The 11,320-nt window shown below is 39.9% G+C and overlaps 2 protein-coding genes across 8 annotated transcripts; both read left to right on the forward strand.

Annotated features, from left to right (window-relative positions):
* Window positions 1-2,569: 2,569 nt before the first annotated feature.
* On the forward strand, window positions 2,570-4,599 carry LOC110178164 (uncharacterized). Of its 6 annotated transcripts, none has more exons than XM_020945198.2 (8): window positions 2,571-2,766; window positions 2,830-2,897; window positions 2,973-3,332; window positions 3,402-3,630; window positions 3,703-3,776; window positions 3,829-3,997; window positions 4,057-4,259; window positions 4,318-4,599. In XM_020945198.2, exons 2-8 carry the CDS (start codon window positions 2,887-2,889, stop codon window positions 4,391-4,393), a joined length of 1,122 nt encoding a protein of 373 aa, XP_020800857.2. In that variant the 5' UTR covers window positions 2,571-2,766; window positions 2,830-2,886; the 3' UTR covers window positions 4,394-4,599. The 6 variants fall into 6 exon arrangements, with proteins under 6 accessions (XP_086686549.1, XP_020800857.2, XP_086686548.1 ...); XM_086830422.1 differs by having other exon boundaries at window positions 2,837-2,897; XM_086830421.1 differs by having other exon boundaries at window positions 2,572-2,766; window positions 2,961-3,332.
* A 1,292-nt stretch (window positions 4,600-5,891) lies between these two features.
* On the forward strand, window positions 5,892-10,802 carry Ugt301D1 (UDP-glycosyltransferase family 301 member D1). Of its 2 annotated transcripts, none has more exons than XM_020945142.2 (4): window positions 5,892-6,216; window positions 8,761-9,010; window positions 9,068-9,514; window positions 9,569-10,802. In XM_020945142.2, exons 2-4 carry the CDS (start codon window positions 8,761-8,763, stop codon window positions 10,459-10,461), a joined length of 1,590 nt encoding a protein of 529 aa, XP_020800801.1. In that variant the 5' UTR covers window positions 5,892-6,216; the 3' UTR covers window positions 10,462-10,802. The 2 variants fall into 2 exon arrangements, with proteins under 2 accessions (XP_020800801.1, XP_086686550.1); XM_086830424.1 differs by lacking the exon at window positions 5,892-6,216 and adding an exon at window positions 6,700-6,907.
* The last annotated feature ends 518 nt before the right edge of the window (window positions 10,803-11,320 follow it).

An 11,320-nucleotide genomic window follows, 5' to 3' on the forward strand; every position in this document is an offset into this window, starting at 1 on the left:
TCATCAGCCTATTAAGTTACATAAGTCACATGGTTCCTGCTCACTCCTGTCCCGTTGTTGTGTAAATATCCTTTCTGGCGTGCTAATGAACCCCTTTACACCATGGAAGGACCCGCACCCAAGGCACTCTGATCGACCTCCGTGAATGCCATCACTGACAGCAGATGCCACATAAATCAGAGGCAACGAAATGAGGAATTCGCCGCGGTTAACTCATTAATAAATTAAATGCACAAAAATCACACAGAAAACACCTAGAAAAAGTCAGAGTAAAATGGGCGGGAGTAAAGGCACAGAAAGAAAAATATATGTCTATAACATTTATTTAAAATTATATTAATTTAATATAAGTTTATTCCATTTCTTATTGACATTAAAGATTAATAATATATTTAAATTTGATCGTACTATATTATGATTGGATATTATTAGATATATATATTTGTAATTTAATTCTACAATTGATGGGATTCCAGTGTATACCCCCGTGTGTGTCTGTGCCTTCGATTACACACCCCTTTTCAAGGCTGAAGTACAACTGCATCGGTTAGAAAAAGGAACCCTTAGGGGCTGTTTCGGTCTCTGTTCCTGTTCACGATAACGACGACAGCAACGACTTCATATCACGCACAATTTGTGTTCCGGAAAAGTGTTTTCGGAGGAGTGCCGAGTGCTCACTGCGTGCATATATGTAGGTTAGGCCACACAGCTGTGGCATATGTAAAAATAAACACATAAAACTGCACTTTTACTAATTGCACCAGGGAGCTGATGAGGAGCCACCACAATCGAAAAAATGAAATGAGCATGGCCCAAAATCCAAAAAAACATTCTGAAAGCAAATCGGCGATAAAGTCCTCAATCCCAGGATGTACAAAATATGTTTCGAAATTCGAGAGCCAGAGCAGGTCACACATATGTTTATTTCAAGTGACTATCTTTATCATGTTTAGTTGTATTTATTTGCTGTTTATATCTTTACTTATAGAGATAAAAAGCAACCCTCCAGGGGTAAACTTTGTACCCTTAAATTCCCAATATCATAGGGGGATTATGATCCTAAGTTCCTATAACTAGTTTTGTTATAAGAATGTTCTATTTAACAGTATTCCAAGTATATAATTATAATTCTTTTATTTAAACTTAATCCTCTTAATTTGCATTTCCGGAACCCCTTGAGCACCTAAGAAATATAATGCCCTCATAAGACACATAGCTGCTATCTCTAAAGGAAACGTTGAGTACCATCGACAATTACTGGAACATCCTTTTACGCTTCAACAGTTTTTATGGTTGTGTTTGCCTATCAAGAAAAAAGATTCCACAAATTCCTGGTAAATATTGGGGGAGTTTCTCAGGGCAGTGAATCACTTGGAGGGCGTGTCGTTTAGGTAGTTTGTGTTAAGGTTAAGTTGATGAACTTGGAGTTTGTAAGGGCGAAGACCATGTAATTTGCCCCTTAACAAATTGTTTAGGAAGTACAACAGATAGTGGTTTCTGGAGAAGGAGAACGGTCAACCCCACTTGAGTTCTGTGACGTTTCCAACCCCTAGAGTACCCCATCAGTAGTCTTCGTGTGTCGGCTTTTATAGCTCAATTTTAAATTGTGCTGAATTCTGCTTTCGACATATTAAATTAATATTGACACATTGACAGCTGCCAAAACATGAGATTCTCTGCCCAGACGACGAGTCCGAGTCCCCGCTGATATTTCCCGATGCGGGTTCGGATCTCAAATTCGTTGACTAATCATGCGCATCGTTTGCTATTTGGGTGAAAATGTTTTTAATTGCTCCACGCAACGCAACACGATCGCATTGAAAGGCCAATAGTTCCTGGGAAATTGTCAGTGTCATCGTTTTGCAGGGGCGGATTGGTAAACAATTCTCGGAGGGATTTTTCTTACTCTTTTTCATAGAAATTAGTTTTTCAAAATAATAATAAAATCATTTGTGTATGTTATTATTAAGCCCAAGAAGGGGAGTATTTATTATATTTAAATTATCCAACGATAAGTTGGATATATAATCCCTTCAAGCCCGCCCCTGATCATTGGGTTTGGTTCTTTTATTTTATCTACTTTTTGTTCAATGGTATCTTTATCTAAAACGCGCCTGGGAAAAGCGCACGTTCACTTAATTGATTGATAGACGGAGAATCTATTTCATTAGACCCATGGGATACAAAAGGTCTCGCTGCTCTGCGTATCTGTATCTGTATCTGTTTGATTTACCCTAATTTGGGCTATGGAACTGAAGTGCAAAGTAAACATTAAATTGGCGCAAACAAACAAATACATGGTTCTCTTGTGTTTCACTACCATTTTTGTCTATATTTTTTGGGGCTTGGCTTATTGTTTCATTGATCCAGAAGCTATGTAGCTTATATGGGCTTTGGGGTTTAGGGCAATTTGTCGTTTGCACCTCGTAAATGCTTCACTGTGAATCATAGTGTCGATCTTGCTAAAAAATATTATTCAGAATCTCTTATTTTTTATATATTTAAGGATAAAAGAAGTTTTTTTTTGCCTTAAAGAAAGACCCCCGATCAGAGTGGCCTCTGATTTGCATCTCTAAAGTTATTCTATTCATTATTTCAGTGCTACTCTAACACTCTATGAAATTAACATTTTCGTGAACGCGTTTAAAATTTACTTTTAAATATTTTTTCAAGAAGAACGCATTGTATCCAAATTCATAACTTCATATCTTACATATACGCGTCAATATTTTTTATTTCCTAAACTAACAATGTATGCTGTACGCGGTGAGTTTAATGCCTTAAATGGTTTCAAGATGAGAATTTAACCGACTGACTTACGGTTTTAAGAGACTAGAACTTCAATATTGAGGGCCGCACGTGGACCCATGCCTCACGCCCTGGAGCATGTCACTAGGGTGAGTAGAAATCGAAGGAAGGGATGTGTCCTTCCAAGTCACAAATAACATTCTTCAGCTCAGCAACGCCACTAGACTCCGTCTCTCGGGTGAGCAAGCGCCCAGCTCTTGTTCCGACCGACGTGCCAGTGTCGGGTCTCAACTGAATCCGGAAACCCCTCAAGACTCCCCCGAGCTAGATGTAACTGGGTCACAATCAAGCTCAACTGAATCAGGCTCCACCGACTTCCGTCACCAAGCCATTGTTATCGAACAGAATCTGGTCCTCGAGGCCCATATTGCCGCCGAGCTGGCCAGCCGGGACAAAGAGCTGGCCAGTCGAGACCTGACAATTGGTTTACTGCAGAGCAAGCTAGAGCAGAGCGAGAAACTGGCCTCCGAGCAGGCCCTTCAGCTGTCCGAGATCCGTTCCGCCCACATTGCCAAAAAAGAAAGGTTCGTCAACTTGCCAAGCAAACCGGGATCGAGCTGAGACCTGCCTTTAATTTTCTTATTTTCCTGTAGCTTCGATAGAATTCTAACGAGTTTGGAGATGACCAATGCAAAGAATATCAAAGTTGGAGCTGAGCTCCAGGAACAGCTCGAAAGCGAACAACAGTGGCGGACCGAGCTGGAAGAAAGGATCCAAAAGCTGGAGAAGGATCTTGAGCTCGCTGAAGAGACTATAGTCACCTTACAGGAGCAGCTGGAGGAGACCACTGTGCATGCCGAAGTTCGGATCAGCGAGGAGGAGGTAAGGATGCAGCAGGAGCTCTAGCACAACCCCAAATAGCAAAAGCATTTCGATACAAAAGAAATATTACAGAATGACTTCGAGCAATCGCAAAATACCATCGACATCCTGCAAAACCAGCATGAAGCAGCTTTGGTAAAAATAAAGTGAGTGTAATAGAACTTACTTTATTCCCGGCATAATCCTCCCTTTGCTCAGAGAGCTGCAGCAAAGTGCTGAGGCAGCAGCTCAGCTGCGCCAGGATGTGTCCAATTTGAAGGGGCAGCTCCAGAGCAGCCAAGATTTGCTGAAAAACCTACAGGATATAGAACAAAAAGAGCAGGATTTGAGGGAAGAACTAGCGAAGAAGGATATGCTATTTATTCAGGTTTGCCGAACTTAAATTATTAATAAAGCCGCCTGATGTTATCCTTAAAATGGTCACAGGTGACCCAGGAGCTGGCTGCAAGAGACGAACAGTTAAAATACTTTGCCGAAACCCTAAAAGAGGAACAGAAGAAGTGGTTAAGCCAGGAGCACACCATCAAGCTGCTTCAGGAGCGAGTTGAAAGGTTTTCTTGCCTGCGGTCTGAGTTGGAGCACCGGAATTCCGCGTTGGAGACGGAAATTGTCCGCCTCAAGCATGAAGTGTGAGTGCACTTCTTTGATTTGGAATAATGTATCATTTTTCTATGTTTCCTTTTTCAGTCGTAATTATGCCGAAATTATTGTTGGCAATGAAGGTGAGCCATTTTACGAAGTTCGGCAATCGAAAAGTGCTTGAGCTGTTGCCTCCAATAATGAAAAGAAATGTAAAGCCAAGGATTCTGCAGAGGTGCCGGGATGCTGCCAGTCAGCCTGCACAGACTTGGCTTCCAGGGGGCCAGGATTCTGATCTTTTGGGTCCCTTCAACATCTATCGGATCGACAACTAATACTAAACTAATATGCAATATAAAAATTTTATTAAATGTGATAGTATTCCTATAATTTTCCATTGTTTTAATACTGTTTTTTTCTTTATTTTTTTGTTACAGACAACTTGCTGCCACTGTGGCATGTCCACAATCTTTTATGAATGAACATTTTTCCGGTGGCCTACTCTGACGATCTTCGTTGTTGGCTTCAAAAGTGCCGTTCCTACCCAGGGCATGGTCGTCCATCATCGTCGCCAGCTTGGGCAGAACGCCCACGCCCTTGCCACGCCTCTCGTTCTCTTTTTTTCTCAAAGATTTTCCACGGACTGTGCGGTTCCCGGTTTTGGTGCTTCGCTTCAATGAAGCGTGCCAATTTTCAATGAAATGTTTCGGCATCTTGTGTGTGTTCCCTTTTAAGGTCACTTTTTTTGGATTTCTTTTGGTTTTCAGTTGGATTTCTTTTTTTATTTTTTAACTTCCCAAATGTGTTTAATGTAAACAAACATTAATTCTTATTTGAGAATGTGTTGGCCTGTCGGGCAAGTGAACTTGACCGAACGCTCTCCCCTTAAGGTGAATGAACAGAGTATAATATGTAATACTTATTTACTTGTTATACGGAAAGTAATTCCCAAGCCCAATAAAATGTCGGTTTAAGATTCCCTTTTGTAATATTCAAACACGTTTTTGTTCCTAACCTTATGCAATATGAAAGGGTCATTGTCTTATTTCTGGGTAAAAAGGAAATATTAACAATTGCAGTGGAAATTCCACAGATAATTTTTGTTCAGAGAGAGAACTTCGTGAATTAGTAAGATCCTGAAACGAATTTTTCTGCGAAAAGATGATTCCCATTTGAATTAACATTTATATTATTTGGTTTGCCCAATTAATGTTCTTTGTTTTTTTTAAATAAAAATGTTGCTACACTTCATTGTTTGTTTTTATTAATAACAATTTCCAGGTTAGTCACATTTTGCTGATAAGAAAAATATCTATTTTAGCTGATTCATGTTGTTTGTTGCCAAAACTCAAGCTTTTAATTGATTTATGATCTCAGATCTGAAAAGTTCATTGGCCAATTCTACGTCGCCATATATAGTATTTCTCCAATTGCTAATCTTTCCAGATTGACACGTGAATCGCGGATCATACGGGGATTCGAAGCAGACAGAGTGAGAGAAGACAGCTAACAATTATTTGGCAACACTTGCAATCAATTGTAACAATATTGTAATTATCACAGCCACGAGCGAGACAGTCAAACAATGAGATTAAGGAGGAGGCAAACAATGAGTATGTATATCTGCCAGCCAGGGCTGGTTCAACACGCGCACATCCAACGGATACAGATACATCTAAGCATTTCTCGGGGATTTATGTGAGTATCTGTTGACTGAGACTGAACCGGAGACGGAGACCGCGACGTCGACGGCGGCCAACGCTGATTAAGTTGAGGTGTTCGTGGTTCGACTTTCCGAGTTTCAGTGATAAGTGCACTTTGGTGCTCAGCGGTCGCGTTTCGCGCTGAACTTGACTTTAAATTCGAATTTTTAATTCCATTTCAAATGTGCTAATTATTCTGGACTGAACAGCAAGTAAACACAAGTGCAAATTAATAAAAGAGATAAATAAGAAACGTATAAAATAATAAACGCGACAAGAGCTCTGTTAACTCACAAATTTAAAGGTGATTTAAGTCATTAAGAAAGTCTTTTCTTCAAGCGGATGAAAAATAAACATGTTTCAGATAAACCTGAGATTTTCACATAAAAAATACTTATAAGACAAGATATGCTTGTATGTTTCATTTTATACAAATTCAAAATAAATTGTTTTTAGTGCCTGGTTTTGTTTATATATTTAAACATATTCAGACCCGTATTTAACTAAATAAAATCTTCAATTCATCTTCTTAAAACAATACAAACCTTTAAGTTATTTATTTATACAAGTGTAATTGCGACCATTATATATTTAAAATACAAAAGCTCAACAAGTTTTTATGGCTGTAAACATTACAATTGCAAATACATTTTTTTTTTGTAACATAAACTGGTTCAAATTTGTTTTGGAAAAAATTAAAATAAAATAAAAGAGCATTAGTTGCGCAATCTCTTACTTTCACATTCACCAAGTGACTTTTACTTTTCCTTTTGACTTCAAACACTAGTTTAATTACAAAATTAAATCTCAAATCTTTACAACATTCACCGAATTTCCCAACACTTGAAGCCAATGTAATAAAATATTGTTAATGGCGACAAGATTAACAATTAGCTGCGGTGGGCTTTAAACAAATTACAAAACAATTATGATTAAACAGCAGCAACCTTGGCCCCAAACCCCACACAAGTTTGCTGAACCAAATTATTTTCAGTGTAAGCAGCTGTAATAATAATAAATTATTTAATTATAACAGTAAACTACACGAGAGAAATAGAGAGAGAAAGAGAATTACAATGCGAAATGCGAACTGCAATGACAAAATTACTTCCACATGCGATTTATCAGCATGCCTCAATGACAACCAGTAGCAAGTTTTATTTATATTTCAGTTAGCTGTCTATATAGATCTTTAAAAGTAATAAGGAAATCCAAGTGAAATTGTACAAGGCAGACGCTACCCTGTTCGTATTTAATTATATTAAATGAGGTAATAAAAGCGAACCGTATCGGGGAAGACCTTGAATTACTTTCTTCAAGTTTAATGATACAGCGATAAGCGACTCTATATATAAATAACCAAAGGGTATTTAAATTTAGCCTTAAACTTGAAAGCCTTTTCTACTTTTGTTAATAAATTTCTTTTTAACTATAAATAAACATATTTTAATCCCCATTTGCCTTTTTATACCCATGCAGGGTAGTACATACTATTGGTCAAAAGCATCCAACGCAGGGAAGGAGGCGTTTCCGACCCTATATTCCTATATATATATATATATTCTTGATCAGCATCGATAGCTTAGTCGATCTGGCTATGTCCGATAAAATGGCAACGGTTTAAAAACTTCGGAGTGCCGAAGTAAGCTCCCTTTTTGGGAGCAAGCATTTATAGTCCCAAAAAATTACGTATACGCACGGGTGTAATTATACCCTTGCAGGGTACCATTATTCTATTCAGAAGCTTAAAACGCAGTGAAGGAATCATTTCCGACCCGATAAAACATATATATTCTTGATCAGGATCAAAAGCTGAATCGATCTAGCTATGTCCGACAAAAATTAAATTTTTTCAAAATTTTGAAAATTTTATAAGGTGTTACATCATTAAAATTGTCAAAAGTTGGCCAAAAATTAAATTTTTTTAAATTTTGAATTGAGTGTGCAGATTTGTTAAACTAACAAAAATAAATATAGGAATGGTTTCCGAATTGAAATTAATGCATTTTTAACATAGTTATGAGTTTTTTAAAGTTTGATTTTTCGCTAAAAGTGTCATACAAATTTGATAAATATTTATTAAAATTTTAGTTATGATCGATTTGATCCTATAAAATATTTGCAAACTGTAAGTGTATATAATCGTTGCCTTCCCGAAGTTAGATTCTTTCTTGTTTAAATGGCACTTGACTCGTGGCCAAATTAAATAAAATAATCTCAGAAGGGCGACCCATTTCAGGCAGCGATAAGAAATCTGATTAGAGCATGAGAATAGCATACAAAATATAATCTTTAAAAGCTAAATAAGCTTTATAAAGTTAATAAACATTAAGACAGTGGGAGGTATCAACTTTATATGGCGCGTAGACAAGAATGCCGTCTAGTTTAAAGTATTTAATATTAATTGCGAATTAAAATGATGAAATTACCTGGCTGCATTTCAATCAGCTTCAATCAGAGTCTTTAAAGGTGTGTTCCGCAAAAAAAAACACTTGTGGCATTAATGCGAAGAAAATCCGATCGCAATATGATTTTCAAATTAATGCAACTATAATTTAAATATTTATTTATGCCAAGCAAAGATCAATCTGGACATGGAGGGTGTTGAATTTAATCAATTATGCGCCTTCCTTTTCCTCTGAACAAGAACTCTTGCCATTAATAACTGAGCACTCATTGCAATCGCACTTCGCTTTATGCAAATGGAGAAATCAAACAGCGAACATAAACTGCGGCTAATGCCAATCTGACGCTAATAACCCGACTTTTGCCCCGTCTCCCCGACGACTCAGACAATTTAATTGAGGCTTTTAATTGTCACATTTGTTGATTTCGAATGTACACACAGATGGAGATGAAGCAGCTGCAATTGATGTGCCTGCTGCTGCTGGGTCTGTCCACTTGTGGCTCTGCCTCTCGGATACTGTTCATGGGCCCCTTCCCGGCACCCAGTCACTGGCTCTGGCTGGAGCACTTTCAGCGGGATCTCTTGCGTCAGGGACACCAGGTGACCAGTGTGAACAACCATCCCACCAAGCAGCCTCATGAGAATCTCACGGAAATCATCATCAATCCCTCCTTCGATATACCCAAGCATTGTGAGTGTATAATCTTTCTAACTTAATTATTATTTAATTGTTCCCTTCCCTCCTTAGTTCCCAAGAAGAACATCTTTAGCATGAACTTTGTCAGCGATTTCAATAACCTTGAAATGTGGTGGACCGTGGGAATGCTGACCACGGAGCATGCTCTTCGGGATCCTGGAGTCAAGAAGCTTATCGAGAGCCAGGATGATCACTATGATCTGGTCATTCTGGAGCAGTTCTTCCACGAGGCCTTCCTCATGTTCGGCAAGAAGTTCAACTGTCCGGTGGTCACCATTGGCACCATGGGCTACGCGGACAACATCGATCATGCCATGGGCATCCTCACCCCCTGGTCTGTGATTCCTCACCTCCTGTTATCCCACACGGATCGCATGACCTTCAGCCAGAGGGCCTACAATGCTTACCTCTCCCTATACGATGCGGTGATGCGGCGTTGGTTCTATCTGCCCAAAATGCAGGAAATGGCGGAGAAGTATTTCGGTGGGGCCATAAAAGGTGAGTCCTTCACATCTTAGATGTCCCCAGATATATAAGAACTTTTCTATGAAGGCCCCTTGCCCCATGTCCATGATCTGGAGCGCAACATCTCTCTGGTGTTGATCAATGCCCATCGGAGCGTGGATCTGCCTAGGCCCAGTATGCCCGGCCTCATCGATGTGGGCGGGGCACACATCCAGCCGGCCAAGAAGCTGCCTGCCGATCTGCAGAGCTTCCTGGACAAGGCCACCAACGGTGTGGTCTACTTCAGCCTGGGGTCGTACGTGAAAAGCACCGACCTGCCGCCAGAGAAAACGTCTCTGATCCTCAAGGCCTTTGGCCAGCTGAAGCAGCAGGTGATCTGGAAGTTCGAGAACGATTCGATCAGTGATCTGCCCCCGAACGTGATGATCCGGAAGTGGATGCCCCAGAACGACATACTGGCGCACCCGAACGTTAAGCTCTTCATCACCCACGGCGGCATCTTTGGCACCCAGGAGGGCATCTACTGGGGCGTGCCGATGCTGTGCATCCCCCTGTACGGGGATCAGCACAGGAACTCCATTAAATCAGTGCGCGAGGGCTATGCCCGGTCCCTGGTCTTCTCCAAACTCACCACCGACGGCCTGGTGCGGAATATCGAGGCGCTGATCAGCGATCCGCAGTATAAGAGGAGTGCACTGGAGGTGTCCCAGCGCTTCCGCGATAATCCCATACATCCGCTGAAGGAGGCCACCTTCTGGATCGAGTACATAATCCGGCATCGAGGCGCAAGGCACCTCAAGTCGCAGGGCGCCTTCCTGCCCCTGCACCAGTACCTCCTGCTCGACATCCTCGGATGCCTGTTACTGGGCGCCTTCCTCACCATCTGGCTGCCCTGGAAAATGGTCCGAAGGGCGCACAAGTGGTGGCTAAGCGGGGGAGGAGCCGCTGATAAGTTGAATGACAGCAAAAAGCGATTGTAGGAAGAGGGAGAGAAATTTAATTTTAAGCTGTTAAGGTTTTCCATGCCTTTTATAAAAATAATATTCTTAAATATTTTGTAAATTAGAAAGTCTAATGAGGAGAATTTTCTAAGATTTAGTGTACGTTTTCTTGTGCGTTTCTTTCTAATGCTGTTGAATCAGGGCTTATTGATTGTGATATATTTTTAGATCACAAAGTGAATTGTTGTGCTATCGGTGTTATTTTTAAGATTTTTAATATGTTTTTGGTTAAGCAAAATTTTCAATAATGTTTGCTCGATCACAAACTAGCAGAGTCTAGTGTAATAAATGTTTAATGCGTAACGAAAGATTAACCAAAATACTTTTCTGTTTCTTAATTATTATTAAAATATAAGAATAACAATAGTTTGGTATTTATTAATATGTTTGTTAATATAAATCTGGTTATTAATGTTGAGTAGCAGTTTCTGCAGATGTAGCCCTTTCTAACGCTCTCATTGCACATCCACTCGAATAATCACTCAACAGCAGATTCTCCCAGGTGTAGGCATCTTGCTCTCAATGTATTTTCACTCTAATTACTCATTAGCAGTTTCTGAAGAACTAGTGTTTAGTTTGTTCTCTAATCTCTAATCGCTCTGTCAATCATTAATCACTCCACCGCTCTAATCACTCTTGCGTTCATCACTTTACATGGTGAATATATGTAAGGTGGTCTTATCGCTAGATCTGCTTCTTATTTGATCTAATTATAGCGCTGAGAACATGTTGGGAGCTGATAAGACCACCTTGTATAGGCTCAGCTTGTGCTCTCGCACTCATTGCGTTGATGTAACGGCTTATCCTCTCGTTCCCTTCTCCACCATGCTCTGGAGCA

This window comes from Drosophila serrata, unplaced genomic scaffold (assembly GCF_035046125.1).
Source record: "Drosophila serrata isolate PLE 108 unplaced genomic scaffold, ASM3504612v1 contig_240, whole genome shotgun sequence".
Classification (NCBI taxonomy): domain Eukaryota; kingdom Metazoa; phylum Arthropoda; class Insecta; order Diptera; family Drosophilidae; genus Drosophila; species Drosophila serrata.